The sequence below is a fragment of the Lissotriton vulgaris genome, chromosome 3_1 (genome assembly GCF_964263255.1).
Source record: "Lissotriton vulgaris chromosome 3_1, aLisVul1.2, whole genome shotgun sequence".
Classification (NCBI taxonomy): Eukaryota; Metazoa; Chordata; class Amphibia; order Caudata; family Salamandridae; genus Lissotriton; species Lissotriton vulgaris.
Genome location: NC_141689.1, coordinates 2,025,897,397 through 2,025,914,437, shown reverse-complemented (window position 1 = coordinate 2,025,914,437; position 17,041 = coordinate 2,025,897,397). Strand labels below are relative to the sequence as shown.

At 45.9% G+C, this 17,041-nt stretch overlaps 1 protein-coding gene across 4 annotated transcripts in view; it reads right to left on the bottom strand.

Annotated features, from left to right (window-relative positions):
• CYP4V2 (cytochrome P450 family 4 subfamily V member 2) overlaps positions 1 to 16,496 on the bottom strand; it is a 176,623-nt gene extending 160,127 nt beyond the window's left edge. For 2 of the 4 annotated variants that reach the window (XR_015309388.1, XM_086962551.1), the window contains exon 1: positions 479 to 899. Coding sequence is in view for 2 of the 4 variants with exons in the window: in XM_086962551.1 (XP_086818677.1) it covers positions 479 to 674 (196 nt within the window). In the remaining 2 variants the exon portion in view is untranslated. Of the gene's footprint in view, positions 1 to 478; positions 900 to 16,112 lie in introns of those variants that run through there. The other 2 variants (XR_015309387.1, XM_086962550.1) reach the window with 2 other exon arrangements.
• Positions 16,497 to 17,041: the final 545 nt, after the last annotated feature.

Sequence of the window (17,041 nt, the reverse complement as noted above, 5' to 3'; positions counted from 1 at the left end):
AGGAGGATTTACTTCTAAATAATGATATAGTTTATTAAGCGTTCACAGTCCTGGATGTTTTATTCATTAAATATGCCGGGATATTAAACAGGCAGAAGTTTTCATGCGCTTTGACGTAACAAGAATAATTTAAGGACTGTACTTATATTCATTTTTAGTGCTCCAAAACTAGTCTGTACATATATCACCTTTTTTTTCAGGGATCCTTGTGTGATGTGCGTACGGCACCCATTACTCCTGATAACAGGTGGCATAAGTGTCTTTAACGTGCCGGTGAGATGCACTTCAAACTTGTACGTTTATTAAATGATCACCGCCAGTGCAAACGGCAAAAGAGAAAGCAAGGGATCAATGTCCTTCCAAACAACATACCATAACAATAGGCATGCATGTAGCGCACAAGCCTACATTTTTACAATCGCATCCGTCACTGTAATAGAGGCACAGTGATGATGCCAGACAAGAAAACACATTTTACCTCCGCTGTTGGGCTTGATAAGTAACGAATTTCCCAGAAGAGGATAAGTAGGGCTAACACCTGGAATCCGCCTCATAATGTTCCATTTCCTGATGTAGTCACGCAGCAAAGGCAGTGTGAAAAAAGTAAACAAAACACACAACAACGTGGCCCCAGCCGTCAACCATAGCGCATGAGAGCCCCCGTCTAGCAACATTATGAGTGGCGCTGTCAGCTCTAAATAGTCACGGCACCGAGCCTACGGTGTGCCAGGCAGGAGTGGCATATACGAGGGATCGCTAGAGCTGCCCGAAATATGCATTCCCGCCCCTTTTTACAGAGAGCTGAAAGCGTCGACTCTTCTTCCGCATACATATAACACGAGGGTGGACACGAGGAGGAGCTTGCATCAGTAAGTAGCAGAAGAGGAAAACGTACTGGTAGCCCATGCCAAATGACCTTTAGAAAACGCAATGTGAGACAGTCCCTGATTGGTCGATCCAAAACCAATAAAGGGATTGGTCCAGTAGCGTATGTTTATTTTTGATACCCAGACCTAAGGGGATGTAAAGATGCTGCACTAACGGTTGTCTGCAGCAGAGATTTCATTCGATTACTTATTTGTTACAGTAGGGCGACTGATGTATTAATATAGAACGTTTATTTATTTTTAACAATGTTATTATACAGCGCGGACATGGCCCGAAGGCATCAGAGAGCGTTACAACTATAGCGGGATGGTAAACAGCAATTACAATGCGGTGTAAACCAGGCGCGCAACGCCCATAGTGTAACACCCTCCCGTCGTGTGCGTCAGACCGGGCTGAGACAGCTTCCCGGAGACACACACAGGATTTTTTAGGGTTTTAGGGGTGGCATGGGTTTTTGGGTGGCAAGGAAGTTTTGGAGGGTTAGGGTGGGTATGAGTTTTTGGGTGGTAAGGGAATTTTTAGGGTGACTATGGGTCTTTGAGTAATAAGGACATTTTTAGAGTTTAGGGTGGGTATGGGCTTTTGGGTGGCAAGGGAAAGTTTAGGGTGGGTATGGGTTTTTGGTTGGTAAGGGAATTTATAGGGTTTAGAGTGGGCATGGGTTTTTGGGTGGAAAGGGAATTTTTAGTGTTGGTATGGGTTTTTGGGGGGCAAGGGAAGTTTTAGGGTGGGTATGGTATGTTGAGTGATAAGGGAATTTTGAGTTTTTGGGATGGGTTTTGGGTGGTAAGGGTAATTTTAGGGTTTAGGGTGGGTATGGGTGTTTGGGTGGCAAGGGAATTTTGGGGGTTTAGGGGGTATGGATTTTTGGGAGGCAAGGGAAGTTTTAGGGTGGGTATAGGTTTTTGGGTGGCAAGGGAATTTTTAGGGTGAGTATGGGTCTTTGAGTAATAAGGGAATTTTTAGGGTTTAGGGTGGGTATGGGTTTTTGGGTGGCAAGGGAATTTTTAGGGTGGGCATGAGCTTTTGGGTAACGGGAATTTTTAGGGTTTAGGGTGAGCATGGGTTTTTGAGTGGCAAGGGACTCTTTGGGGGGTATGGGATTTAGGGTGGCAAGGGAATTTTTAGGGTGTAGGGTGGGTATGAGTTTTTCGGTGGCAAGCGAATTTTGAGGGTTTGGTATGGGTTTTTGGGTGGCAAGGTAATCTTTATGGTATCGGGTGGGTATGGGTTTTTGGGTTGCAGGGGATTGTTTAGGGTTGGTATGGGTTTTTGGGTGGCAAGGGAAGTTTTAGGGTTTAGGGTGGGTATGGGATTTTGAGTGGCAAGAGTATTTTGAGGGTTTGGGATGGGTATGGGTTTTGGGTGGTAGGGGTATTTTTAGGGTTTAGGGTGGGTATAGGTTTTTAGGATGGCAAGGGAAATTTTAGGGTTTAGGGAGGGCATGGGTTTTTGGATGACAAGGGAATTTTGGGGGATTAGGATGGGTATGGGTGTTAGGAGGCAAGAGAAGTTTTAGGGTTTAGGGTGGGTATGAGTTTTGGGTAGCAAGGGAATTTTTAGGGTGGGCATGGGCTTTTCGGTAGCAGAGGAATTTTTAGGGTTTAGGGAGGGCACGGGTTTTTGGGCGGCAAGGGAATCTTGCGTGTGTATGGTCTTTTGGGTGACAAGGGAATTTTTAGGGTTTAGGATGGGTATGGGATTTTGAGTGGCAAGGGAATTTTTACGGTTTGCGATGGGTATGGGGTTTAGGTGGTAAGGGTAATTTTAGGATGGGTATGGGTTTTTGAATGGCAAGGGAATTTTTAGGTTTTAGGGCGGGCATTGGGTTTTGGGTGGCAAGAGAATTTTGAGGGGTTAGGGTGGGTATGGATTTTTGGGAGGCAAGGGAAGTTTTAGGGTTTAGGGTGGATATGGGTTTTTGGGTGGCTAGGCCTATTTTAGGGTAGGCATGGGTTTTTGGGTAGCAGGGGAATTTTTAGGGTTTAGAATGGGCATGGGTTTTTGGGTGGCAAGGGAATATTTTGGGTAGGTATGGGCTTTTGCGTGACAAGGGAAAGTTTAGGGTGGGTATGTGTCTTTGATTGGCAATTTTTCGGGTTTAGGCTGCGCATTGGTTTTTGGGTGGCATAGGAATTTTGAGAGTTTAGGGTGAGTATGGGTCTTTGAATAATAAGGGAATTTTTAGGGTTTAGGGTGGGTATGGGTTTTTGGGCGGCTTGGGCATTCTTAGGGTGGGCATGGGTTTTTGGGTAGCAGGGGAATTTTTAGGGTGGGCATGGTTTTTTGTCTGGCAAGGGAATATTTTGGGTGGGTATGGGCTTTTGGGTGGCAAAGGAGTTTGTAGTGTTTAGGGTTGATATGGGTTTTTGAGTGGCAAGGGAATTTTTAGGGTTTGGGATGTGTATGGGATTTTGAGTGGCAATGGAATTTGGAGGGTTTGGGATGGGTATGGGTTTTGGGTGTTAAGGGTCAGTTTAGGGTGGGTATGTGTCTTCGATTGGCAAAGGAATTTTTAGGGTTTAGGGTGGGCATAGATTTTTGGGTGGCAAGGGAATTTTGGGGGTTTAGGGTGGGTGTGGATTTTTGGGAGGCAGGGGAAGGTTTAGGGGTTGGTATGGGTTTTCGGTTAGTAAGGGATTATAGGTATTACAGTGGGCATGGGTTTTTGGGTGGCAAGGGAATTTGTAGGGTTTAGGGTGGGTATGGAATTTTGAGTGGCAAGGGTCATTTTAGGGTTTAGGTTGGGTATGGGTTTTTGGATGGCAATGGAATTAGGGTTTAGCATGGGCATTGGTTTTTGGGTGGCAAGGACATTTTGGGGGGTTAGGGTGGATATGGGTTTTGGGGCAGCAAGGACGTTTTAGGGTTCAGGGTGGGTATGGGTTTTTGGGTGGCAAGAAAAGTTTTAGGGTGTAGGGTGGGTATGGGATTTTGAGTGGCAAGGGAATTGTGAGGGTTTGGGATGGGTATGGATTTTGGGTGGTAAGAGTAATTTTAGGGTTTAGGTTGGGTATGGGTTTTTGGATGGCAAGGGAAATTTTAGGGTTTAGGGTGGGCATTGGTTTTTGGGTGGCAAGGAAATTTTGGGGGGTTAGGGTGGGTATGGGTTTTGGGGCGGCAAGGGAAGTTTTAGGGTTGAGGGTGGGTATTGGTTTTTGGGTGACAGGGAAGTTTTAAGGTGAGTATGGGTCTTTGAGTAATAAGGGAATTTTTAGGGTTTAGGGTGGGTATGGGTTTTTGGGTGTCAAGGGCTATTTTAGGGTGGGAATGGGGTTTTGGGTAGCAGGGGAATTTGTAGGGTTTAGGGTGGGCACAGTGTTTTGGGTGGCAAGGGAATCTTTTGGGTGGGTATGGGCTTTTGGGTGGCAAGGGAAAGTTTAGGGTGGGTATGGGCTTTTGGGTGGCATGGGAAGTTTTAGGGTGTAGAATGGGTATGGGTTTTTGGGTGGAAAAGGAATTTTGAGGGTTTGGTATGGGTTTTGGGTGGTAAGGTTATTTTTTAGGGTTTAGGGTGGGTATGGGTTTTTAGGTGGCAAGAGAATTGTTATAGTTTCTGGTGTGTATGGTTTTTGGGTGGCAAGGGAATTTGTACGGTTTAGGGTTGGTATTGGTATTTGGGTGGCAAGGGAATTTTTAGAGTATAGGATGGGTAAGGTTTTTTGGGTCATAAGGGAATTTTAGGGTTTGTATGTGTCTTTGATTGGTAAAGGATTTTTTAGGGTTTAGGGTGGGTATGGGGTTGTGGGTGGCAAGGGAATTTTTAGGGTCAGTAGGGGACTTTGAGTAATAGGGAAGTTTTTAGGGTTTAGGGTGGGTATGGGTTTTTGGGTGGCAAGGGAATTTTTAGGGTGGACATGGGTTTTTGGGTAGCAGGGGAATTTTTAGGGTTTAAGGTGGGCATGGGTTTTTGGGTGGCAAGGGAATCCTGGGTGGGTATGTGCTTTTGGTGTACAAGGGAAAGTTTAGGGTGGGTATGCGCTTTTGGTTGGCAAGGAAATTTTTAGGGTGTAAGGTGGGAATGGGTTTTTGGGTGGCAAGGGAATTTTGAGGGGTTGGGATGGGTTTTGGGTGGTAACAGTCTTTTTTAAGGTTTAGGATGGGCATGGTTTTTTGGGTGGCCAGGGAATTTTTATGGTTTTGGGTGGGGATGGGTTTTTGGGTGGCAAGGGGATTTTTAGGGCTGGTATGGGTTTTTGTGTGGCAAAGGAATTTTTAGAGTATAGGATGGGTATGTTTTTTTTTATTATGGGAGTTTTTAGGGTGGGTATGTGTCTTTGATTGACAAAGGAATTTTTATGGTTTAGGGTGGGTTTGGGTTTTTGGGTGGAAAGGGAATTTCTGGGTTTTAGGGTGGGTATAGAGTTTTGGATGGTAAGGTTATTTGTAGGATGGATACGGGGATTTGGGTCGTAATGGAAGTTTTAAGGTTTAGGGTGGGTATGGATTTTTGCGTGGCAAGGACATTATTTAGGTGCATATGGGTTTTTGGGTGGTAAGGGAATTTCTGATGGTTTAGTGTGACTATGGGCAAGGGATTTTCTTAGGGTTTAGGGTGGGTACGTTTTAAGGGGTGAGGGGTTTTCATAGGAAAATTTATATACATATATTTTCACTGAAAAAACCAAAGGTTACAGGGACGTTATAGTTAAGCTGACATTTTACTCGTACAAAAAGTTATAGTTAGCTGCACTAACTATATCTCATGACCCCACAATGCACTGCTTATAACCTCACATATTACATCACTCATGTCATGATCAGGGACATCACTGATGATATCTCAAATTACATCATCCAGTGGCTGGGTTTTTAAAATGTTTATGAGTGTTAAATATATATACCAAGGTGTACTGATGAATCAGTGGGTGCATGAGTGCCTGTATCAATGATTCAGTGGGTGTGTGACTGATTGCATAAGTGATCGATTAGGTGTCTCAGTGAATGTATGGGTCACTGACTAGGTTTTCTGAATGTCTCTATCAGTCTGTCAGTTGGAGTCTAAGTGGCTGTATGGGTGTGAGTGGGTATGTGAGTGGCTGTATGGGTGATTTTTTATCTGAGTATCTGTATGGGTGTCTCGCTGCCTGTGTGGGTGAGTGAGAGGGTGTGTGACTGCCTGTATGGAAGAGTGAGTGTGTGAGTCAGTGGCTGTATGGGTTAGTGAGTGTGTGTGTGTGTGAGGGGCTGTATGGGTAAGTGTGTTTATGGCTGTGTTGGTGAGTGGGTTTGTCAGTGGTATATTGACAAGTAGTGGGTAGTTTAAAGACCGCACAGGTGATTGTTGTTTTGCACATGAGTAACTGTAGGGGTGAGAGAGTGAATGTGAGAGTGGCTGTATGGTTGAGTGTGTGCTTGTGTCAGTGACCGTATAGGTGTAGTAAATACGTGGGTGTGTGTGTAACTGCACGTGTGAGTAAGTGGCTGTGTAATTGACTCTATGGGTGAGTGACTAGGTGTGTGATTTGCTCCAAGTTTGACAGACTCGGTGTGTGAATGGGTGTATGAGTGGATATGTCAGTGGCTGTATTAGTGAGTAAGTGGGTGTATGGGTGAGTGATTGGATTAGTGTGTAGACCTATGAATCAGTGAGTGGGTTTGTAAGTACTGGTATGGGTCCCTGAATGGGTTTGTGAATGGTTGTGTGGGACTGGGTGTATAAAAGGTTCTAAGGGGGTGTGGGTGTGTGAGCTAGTAGTGTTGTGGGAGATGTCATTAGAAATGTAGTTGATCATGTCATGAGTGATGTCATATGTGAGGCCATAGGCAGTGCAATTCAGGGGAGCAAGTTATAGTTAGCTCAGCTAGCTCTAATGGCTGAATTTCTCTGTTTTTGTACGAGTGAAATGTCAGCCTAACTATAACTTCCCTGTAACCTTTGTTTTTTTCAGTGAATTTCTAAGGTTTTAAAAAATATATATTTCCTAATTAATAATGTCCCAGTAATCTTTGTGGTTTTCAGTGAATTTTTAAGTTTTTTTAGAATGCTAATTCCTAACTATAATGTTCCTGTAACCGTTAATTTTTTCAGTGAATTTCTATGGTTTTCAAAGTAGTAACGTTTGCAGAGTGGTGGAGAAAGGGGGAGTGGCCTCCGACCAACTCTCAGGAATTCCGCTGTGTAGGATTTACGGGAAGTACCAGGAGGGCTTCTTGGCCCCCAAGGTCGCTCATGACTAAAGTGGATTTCGCCACCCAACCAGTAGTGCACCAGGAGCCACGTTTGCAGAGTGGTGGAGAAAGGGGCCATGCCCTCCGAACACCTCTGAGCAATCCCACTGTGTGGGACTTACTGGAGGTAACAGGAGGGGTAGTTTCCTTACAAGGATGTCCTTGGGGGCCAACTACCCCCCGTTACCACCAGTAAGTCCTACACAGCAGGATTGCTGAGAAGTTGTCAGAGATGCACCCTCTTTCTCCACCACTCTGCAAATGCACCTCCTGGCACACTACAAGTTGGGTGATGAAGTCCCCTTGGCTCTTCAGCGTCCTTGGGGGCCTACTAGCCTGCCTGTTACCTCCAGTAAGACTAACACAGCTGCTTTGCTGATAGGTGGTCAGAGGCCATGCCCCATTTCTAACAAATGTTGCAAACGTGGCTTCTGGTTCACTACTGCTTCGAGATGAAGTCCACTTTAGTCTTGAGGCCCTCAGGAGGCAAGGGGACCTCATCCCCAACCAGCAGTGTGATGAGAGGCTTTTTTCCAGGGTGGTGAACAAAGGGTGCATGGCCTCCAACCACTTCTCAGCAATCCCACTGTGTAAGACACACTGGAGTTACTGGAAGGTCTTGTTGGCTCCTAAGGACCATCTGCAGCCAAGGGGACTTCATCCCCCAGCCAGGAGTGTGCCATGAGGCGCAGTTGTAGAGTAGTGGAGAAAGGGAGCAGCGAGTTGCCAGCTGTTTTTTTTTCTTTTTAGGAAGGGGGGCCACATGGCTTACCTTCCCTGGACCATTTTGGACCCCAGGGCCCGATCCTTTTTTAAATTGTTTTTTTTTTAAAAAAGGAGGCACCCCTTCCGGGCTGATTTAGCCCAGGGCATCCCATCTCCCGGGGCCAGGCCTTTATATATTTATTTTGAAGGAGAGGGGGCCCGTGCTGCCCCCCTCATTGGGCTGGTATCACCCCGGGGACCCCTTCCCCTGGGGCATGGCCGCTTCGTTGGGGACTGCGGGGAAAGCCTCAAGGTCCCTAAGGTTCCTGCCTGCTCCAGCGGAAGCCGGCATTGCTTTTGGACAGAGGGAGTTGCTAACTTGCAGCTCCCTCTGTCCAAAAGCAATTCTGCTCTGCTTCGTGCAAGTGAGAGGATTTTAAATACTGTCGCTTCTACGAAGTGGACCAGAGTTTGCTAAACCATAGCAAACAGGAATGTGGCAGGGGTGGGCACACCGTGACATTGCTGGAGTCATCCCTGGGCAATGGCAGTCCCATGTAGGGCTCCTAGAGGTCGACCATGTGCCCCCCTCCTTTATTCAGTTTTGCCCTGGGGTGGTGGTGATCCCGGGGGTCCGCAATGGACCCCCTTAGTTATTTTATGTGTGTCCTGGGTAGGTGGTGGTCCCTGGGGCTGCATATTTTTTAAATTAGCCCCGGGACAGAGGTGGTCCAAAAGGCTCACTCCCCACATAATTGGGAATAGCCCCGCCCCCATTCATAACAAAACCTGCCCAGGGGAGGTGACAGTCCCCAGCGCTTTGACTAGCCCAAGGAGTGGGGCTCCATGTGCCCCTCCTATATTTATTTAATGCATCCTAGGCCTGGCCCACCCAGGGGTTATTTAAAAGTAAGGACTCTTTGCTATGGCTTGGCGGGAGCATTACCACTCCTGCGAAACTATAGAAAACTCTGCTCTGATTCGAGTAAGCGAGAGCATGTAAAATACTTTTGCTTAATCGAAGCAGAATAGAGTTGCTTTTGGACAGAGGAAGCTGCATGTTTAGCAGCTCCCTCTGTCCAAAATCAATGCCAGGTCCTGTAGCAGGCGGGAAGCTGGCAGGTACGGTGGGGGCCTTGAGGCTCACCCGTGGTCCCCAACAGATGAGAGTGAGTGTCCTAGGTGGGACTTCCGCAGTACGGAGATGCCGCAGAGACGAGGTTAAAGGAGAACGCCGTTCCAAATCTGATACATTGTTTCAGGAGTTTATCGCCAAATTTTGAAAAAATCCACATGTCTCCCAATGTAGCCGCAGCGCTTCAAAATAGAGCTGAATGAAAGCTCTTCTTAACTAATAAGTTCAGCGCACTGAGGTACACTTGGCGATTAATGGAAACAAGTTTGCATACATGCGAAGTTACTGCGACAACTCATTGAAAAACCAGGACAAACTGAGAGGCGCATCTGGCCAACAACACGAGAAAATGAACGACAACTACGACCAATTTTGGACTTATTGACAATAACACCATGAGTACTCTCCATATTTTTACAGAAGTGCTCGACCAAGTCCTGGTCCTGAGGAGAACCCTGAACTTGAATAAGGTTCTGAAACGCGTAGACCCCATCCAGCTAGCAGCATCCACCACTAAACCCACAGTACAATTCTGTGTACAATCTGTCTGGTATAATGATAGTGTTGCTTAGCTGTACATGGCAGGATGTTTCGGTTAAAAACGAAAAATAATTTGTACCGCCATGTTTCTTTGTTTAAATAAGGACTGGTCTGTTATGTTTTGTTATGTTGTGTCATTATTGCCTTTTTCTTTAAAGCTGTAAAAGATGTTGTATAGCTGAATTTCCATATTTTTGTATGTATCTATTATCCTTCTCGAAGTCATGAGTTAATGTTTTTCGTGTTGGTTCTTAAAACAATTAATTAAGAAAAGGTGAAATTAAAAACACCAAAACTGCTTTAGACTTCAAGGTGGTTATTTAAAATGTATGGATTACAAACATACGTCCAATCATCCTTAATGTACTAAACTAGGTGGGACAAGGGCACCCACAGTAGACGCCGGGCCCCAGTGATGGGTCTCCAGGGCCGAAATTGGCCAAGGAGGGGGGCCGAGTAGCCTCCTCCCTTTTATAGAAAAAAAGAAATAAAAACAAGTGCCGGGCCTCAGGGGACGCGGTCCCTGGGGCCGAAATTGGCCCATGGAGGGGAGCCTTCCCCATTTCATAAAGGACTGACACTGGGGACTGGTGGCTATTTAGCCCCTTCTCTAAAAAAGCGGAAATCTAAAAAAAGCCTGTCAACTCGCCAGAGGCTCCGCCCCCTTTCTCCACCACTATGCAAACGCACCTCACAGTATGCTGCTGGTTGGGGGATGAACTCCTGTTGTCCCCAAGGACCCTCAACAGCCAAGGTGACTTCATCCTCCTACTAGTAGTGCACCAGGAGGTCCTGCTGTGTGGGACTTACTGGAGGTAACAGGAGGGGTAGTTGGCCCCAAGGACGTCCTTGGGGGCCAAATACTCCTCCTGTTATCTCCAGCAAGTCCGACCAAGCAGTATTGCTAGGAGGTCTTCGGAGGCCATGCCCCCTTTTTCCACCACTCTGCAAATGCACCTCCTAGTGCACTACTGGTTGGGGGATGAACCCCACTTCTGAGGGTCCTTGTGGGCCAAGAAGCCATTCTGGCTCCAGTAAGTCTAACACAGCGGGATTGCTGAGAGCTCGTCAGATGCCCTGCCCCCTTTCTCCACCACTCTGCAAACGCGACTACTAGATAAAAGCCTATAGAAATTCACCAAAAAAAACAAAGCTTATAGTGTCTTTATACTTAGGAAATAGAATTTAAAAAAAAACTCAGAAATTCAATGAAAAAGCCAAAGGTTACAGGGCTGTTATAGTTAGGCTAAAATTTTGCTTGTGCAAAACCAGTGAAATTCAACAGTTATAGTTACCTGAGCTAACTATATCTCATGCCCCTCGCAATGCACTGCTTATGACCTCACATAATACATCACTCATGACATGTCAGTGACGTTCCTGATGTCGCAAATAACATGACTGATGATATCATCAAGTTAGTGTATGTGTTTTTAACAGTTTTTTGGGTATTAAACATATATACTAACCTACTACAAAAGTAAAATTAGTATACTAGGTACACTACTACTGAGTGGTACTACTTCTAACATATATTAGTGGCTGTGTGACTATGTATCCTTGTGTGTCTGTGCATATGAGTGGCTGTATTGCTGTATAAGTGGGCGTGTGAGTAGCTCTGTGTGTGAGTGAGATGCTGTATGAAAGGCTGTATTGGTTTGTGATTGGGTACGTCAGTGGCTGTATGAGTGAGTGAGTGGCAGTGTGAGTGGCTCTATGGGTGGGTAACTGGATGTGTAGTGACTGGGTGAGTGGGAGTCTGAATGGATGTATGAGTGAGTGACTGCGTGTGTAAGTGGCTGCATGGGTGAGCGAGTGGCTGTTTGAGTGGATGTTTAGTTAAGTGAGTAGTGGTATTGAAGGATGAGTATGTGTGTGGCTGTATGGGTGAATGAACGGATATTTCAGTGCTTGTACAGATGGGTGAATGGGAATGTAAGTGATTGGGTGTGTGAGTGCTAGTGATGCTGTATGGCTGAGTGGGTGTGTCAGTGACTGCGTGTGAATAGGTGGGAGTGTTAGTAGCTGTGTGCATGTGTGAGTAGCTGTATGGGTAAGTGACTGGTATGAATAGCTGTATGGGTGAATGAACGGTTGTGTGAGTGATTGGGTATGGGTGTGGCTCTATGAAGGAGTGATTGTGTGTGTAAGTACTGGTATGGGTCTGTTAATGAGTATGTGAGGGGTTGTGTGGGTGTGTAAGTGGGCATACAAGAGGTTGTATGGGGGCGTGAGTGGTTCTGTGGATGATGTCATCAGTGATGACAGCAGTGAAGTCATTTGAGATGTCATCAGTGATGTCACTGACCATGTCATGAGTGATGTAATATATGAGGTCATAAGCACTGCATTGCAAGGGTTTAAGGTATGGTTAGCTCAGGCAACTACAACTGCTGAATTTCACTGTTTTTTTATGAGTGAAATCTGGGGCTTTTATAAGTGAATTACTAAGGTTTATCACATTCTATTCCCTAACTATAACGTTCCTGTAACCTTTGGCTTTTTAAGTGAATTACTGTATTTTTTAAAATTAGTAGTGTGTTTGCAGAGTGGTGGAGAAAAGGGGCGGAGCCTCCAACCAGCTCTCTGGAATCCTTCTATGTCTGACTTATTGGAGGTAACAGGAGGGCTTCTGAGCCCCCAAGAACCCTCAACATCAAAGAGTGGTGGAGAAAGGGTGCGTAGCCTCCAAAGTCCTTTCAGCAATTGTGCTCTGTGGGACCTACTTAAGGTAACTGGAGGGCTTGTTGCCCCCACGGACCCTCAGCATCTGAGGGAACTTCATCCCCCAACCAGCAGTGAGCCAGGAGGCACGTTTGCAGACTGGTGGAGAAAGGGGGCATGGCCTCCAAAGACCTCTCAGCAATCCCACTGTGTTGGACTTTTTGGAAGTAACATGAAGGTTTGCTGGCCCCCCAAGGACCCTCTGGAGCCAAGGGACCTTCATCCCCCCCAACGAGCAACTCACCATGAGGTGCATTTGCAGAGTGGTAGAGAAGGGGGCATGGCCGACGAAGTCCTCTCAGCAATCCCATAATGTGGGACTTACTGGCAGTAACAGGAGCACTTGTTGGCCTCCAAGGGCCCTCTGCAGCCAAGGAGACTTCACCCCAAAACCAGTTGTGAGCTAGGAAGTGCATTTTCAGAGTGGCGGAGAAAGGGGGCGGGCTTCTGTTGACTTGCTCATCTGTCTTTTAATTTAATTTTGTATTTATTAGGGGAGTGGGACCATGTGGCTACCCTGCACCTGTATCGGCCACTAGGGCTCGTTCCTATTTTGAATTGGGTAATGGGATCCCAGCCCTGGGGACCCCATCCCCCATGACCCGGCCTTTTTAAAAGAAATGTAAAGGTAGGGGAGCTGAGCTTCCCCTTCCAAGGCTGATTTCGACCCCAGGGACCCCATCCTTCAGGGTTCAGTCTTTGTATTAATATTCATTTTGTTTTTAATTAAGGAGGGGTGTTGTAGCCCCCTCCCGGGCCAATCTTTGCCCACAGACACCAGCCACCTGGCCTCTCTTCTGGGTGCCCTGGTCCAATCCAGAGCACCCACTTACTGTTGTAGTGGACCGCAGGAGAAAGCCTCAAGGCCCCCTTGGTCTTTACCTGCTCCCCGCCTCCTGCGGTATCCGGCATTGCTGTAACAGATAGGGAGCTGCAAAACATGCAGCTCCCTGTTTGGAAAAGCAATTGTGATCTGCTTCTAGCAAGCAGGAGCATTTTATATGCTCTTGTTAGCTAGTAGACGAGCACAGTTTGCTATGGCTTGGCAGGAATGGTAAAGCTCTTGCAAAACCAAAGCAAACAGCTATGTCCCAGGGATGGGCATCCTAGGACATAGCAAGAGCCAGTCCTGTGTAGTGGAGGTCCCCAGTGCCATATATGGCTCCAGGAGGGGGGCTGCGCGGCTATCATCCTTTCTTCAGTTTTGCTCCGAGGAGGTGGCTGTCCCTGTGGCTGTTGAGCAGTCTGTGTGTCCCCCACAATTATTATAATTATGCCCTGTGGAGTTGGCAGTCCCCTGGGCTCTGGGGGGATTTGAGCGCACAGCATCCAAGTGGACGCCCCCTTTTATAAATGAAAAATGCTCTTGAGGTGGTGGTCCCAGGAGCAGCGGGTAGGCCATAAGGGTCTCCCCGCATTTTTTTCAAATCAAGCCTCAGGAAGGCTGTGGTCCCTGGGGTATCAAAAAGCCCCAGGAGGGGGGTCCTTGCTCTCACTCCTATATTAAAATGCCCCTAGGAGCTGGCTGATGAGAAACTAAACGCAGGAGTCTGCGCTTGATTTAAAATTCTCAGCGGGATCCAATCTATCCCACCAAAAATAAAAAAAATGTTTTTTTGGGCCCATTTGGTCCCTGTGGTCTAGGGGGTCAGGGTGTGTCTTGGTGTGTCTTGGTCTGAAGTCTGAAGTGTTGGCAGCCAATCAGATCTCAGCGCGAGATCGGGAGGGGTCACAGATACTCTGTGTCCCTATTACTATTGAAAATCAAACGTTGATGCTGATTCAGCTCCATGGTTTGTCAATAATGCTGGCCTGTAGCTAAAAGCAAGTTCACTTTTCCTGAACCCGAGTTAAGTACAGTTCTGTTTCCATTACCTTTTTTATACATGGGTCCATACTCTTGAGTATGTTGCCTTTTCTTTGAAGGGCATTAGAAGCTAAACAGGACAAAATTGTACATCAATCATGTCATGAGCAATGGATGGGCACTGATGCAGTTGAGTCAATCAGTGCTTGATCCCTGCTCCACAGAAGGGAACAGACGTTGGGTTTGGCCTGCAGAGACCAATTACTAAGCTGTTAAGAAGAATGCGACACAAGCCAACAAATGGTAAGCAATGGGCAGGCTCCAAAGCCCTTTTTGGACACAATAGTGTCTCACAAGTGAGACACATGAACTGCGCATGCTCTTGATTGCTCAACCCTAAAAATGACAAAATAATGAAATAATGCTATCAGAAAATTTGCTGTATTATGCCATATAATTTACCTTTTCTTGCTTCATAATTTAGTCAACCCTGCCACATAATTTTGCCTTTTCCTTCCCTATAATTCCAGTTGCACCGATTATGCCTCTAGTGTATTTTATCTGGGACTAACTTGTCAAAAGCTCTCAAACAAACTCACTGCTGCAGCTTTTCCAGCATTTAAGATCAGGATACTTACAATTTAAATCAGCTTTTCGAAGATATGCAATGGCATTTTAACATCCAAAGCTCATGCATGTCAGTCCGAAAAGACAGACATAAGACTAGGATTGCCTGGTGAAATCCGTCGACAGCAGAGGAGGCTGCAATTGGTGCGGACAAGAGAAACAAGGCTCACCACCAGCATTTCTGCAGTGCTTAATTTGAGCCTGTGGCAGGTGGGGACCTCTAGCACTCATTTTTGGTGACCGGCACTTATTTTTCCTGATCACACTTTTCTCATTCTTGCTCTCAGTGAAACACAAAAAGAGGTAAAGAAGGAGGAAAAGAAAGATGGAAAAACTGTGACAAAGGGAGAACGCAGGGTTGGAAAAGAACTTGCATTGGTGGGGCAGGAAGTGTCTGGTGGTGGGTTAAAGAGGCTTAAATTGTATTCAAAACTAAACAGTCTAGGTCTTGGACACCTCTGTTATTTGCAGAGCTGGCAGTGGGGTTTTGAGTAAAACCTTGAGCCCAGGCACACATTGTTTTACAAAGTAAGCACGTCTAACGGGTCTGGCTAGCAATGCTCTGTGGCACTCCTATAGTGGCACCCTACGACCCTAGTCCCGCTCAGAAGGCAGGTAAGGGGAGGGGAGAAATCCAAACTCGTGGCAATCAGAAACAGACTACTGTAATTTTTTATTAGCCTTTGGACTAGTCCAGAAAAAAAAACGTTTAATATTAAATGTGACTATGCACGCCTTAGCAGGAGCAATCTAGCTCTACTCCACAACACCTGAACGAGAGCTGATTATCACACAGCACCAACAGAGGGCATAACTACCATAGTGCAAGAAGACACCCAAAAGCAAGGGGGCTTTTCTTCAACTCGTTAATTACTCTCCATTTTACACAACAAAATTACAATCGCATCTGGGCCATACGAATACTATTCAGCCATTCTGCACAACGATCTCCTGTCTCATCTGGCCAAAATAACACTTTCAAAATAGGATGTTTCGGAAAACGTTAGTATGTTTTACTTGTTTGAAAAAAGTAAAAATAAAGTGAAGGAGGATTTACTTTCAAATAATGATATAGTTTTCATTAGGCGTTCACAGTCCTGGATGTTTTACGTTTTATGAACTGAATATGCCTGGATATTAAGCAAGCCGATGTTTTCATGCGCTTTGACGTAACAAGTAAGAATAATTTTAGGATTGTGTTGTACTTATATGAATTTTTGGGTCTCAAAACCTAGTCTGAACGGGCATCCTTGTGTGATGTGAGTACTGCTCCCATCACCTCTGATAGTAAGTGGCATGTGTCATTAAGAAAACGTGCCAGTGAGATGCACTTAAAACCTTTACATTGATGAAAGAATCGCCGCCAGTGAAGACGGCAAAAGAGAAAAAAAGGTACTATTCTTGCCAAACAATATATTATAACAATAGGCATGCATGTAGCGCAGAAGCCACATTTTTTGCAATCGTTTTCGGTCATTGTGAAAGAGACACTATAGACAGAAACACACATTTTACCTCCGCTTTTGGGCTTGATATGTAACGAATTTCCCAGAAGAGGATAAGTAGGGCTAACACCTGGAATCCGCTTCATAATGTTCCATTTTCTGATGTAGTCACGCAGCAAAGGCAGTGTGAAAAAAGTAAACAAAGCACACAACAACGTGGCCCCAGCCGTCCACCATAGCGCATGAGAGCCCCCGTCCAGGAACATTATGAGTGGCGCTGTCAGCTTCAAATGTTCACGGCACCGAGCCTACGGTGTGCGAGGCAGGAAGCAGGAGTGGTATATATGAGGGATCACTAGAGCTGCGCTAAATATGCCTTCCAGCCCCTTTTTACAGAGAGATTAAAGCGTCAGCACTTGAAGCTTTGTCTCTTCCGCATAAATAACGTGAGGGTGGACACTGGGAGGAGCTTGCATGAATAAGTAGCCGGAGAGTGAGTCAGTCGCACTGGTAAAATAACCCATGGCCACATGAACTTCAGAAAACGCTATTTGAGACAGTCCCTGGTTGGCCAATCCTAAACTATAAAATGACTGGCTCCATTAGCGTTTGCTTTCCATTTGACAACTAGAAGAGAATGGGGTCTTTGGGGCAGGGCTTTAAATGGGATTAAAAAACTGGAGGGTCTCTCAACGGGGCGTGGTCAATGTAATTAAAGGCATGGCTTGAAAACACTTGAACTAAAAAATCTGTGCTGAGCATTGAACTAAAAAATCTGTGCTGAGCATAGTGTGCCGTCCGACTTGTATTTTGCTTTTTCTGTCATTGCATCTAGATAAATGATACAGCAAGTAACATCATACCTACAAGTCAGGACTATTGGCTTTGTCAATGGGTGTTAGTTGCATTAGATAATAATCAGCAACTATGGCTTGTTGTATATAATATTAAAAAACCTTCCACTTAGAGCCCTGGTGACACCAGGACAATGTTGCTGCT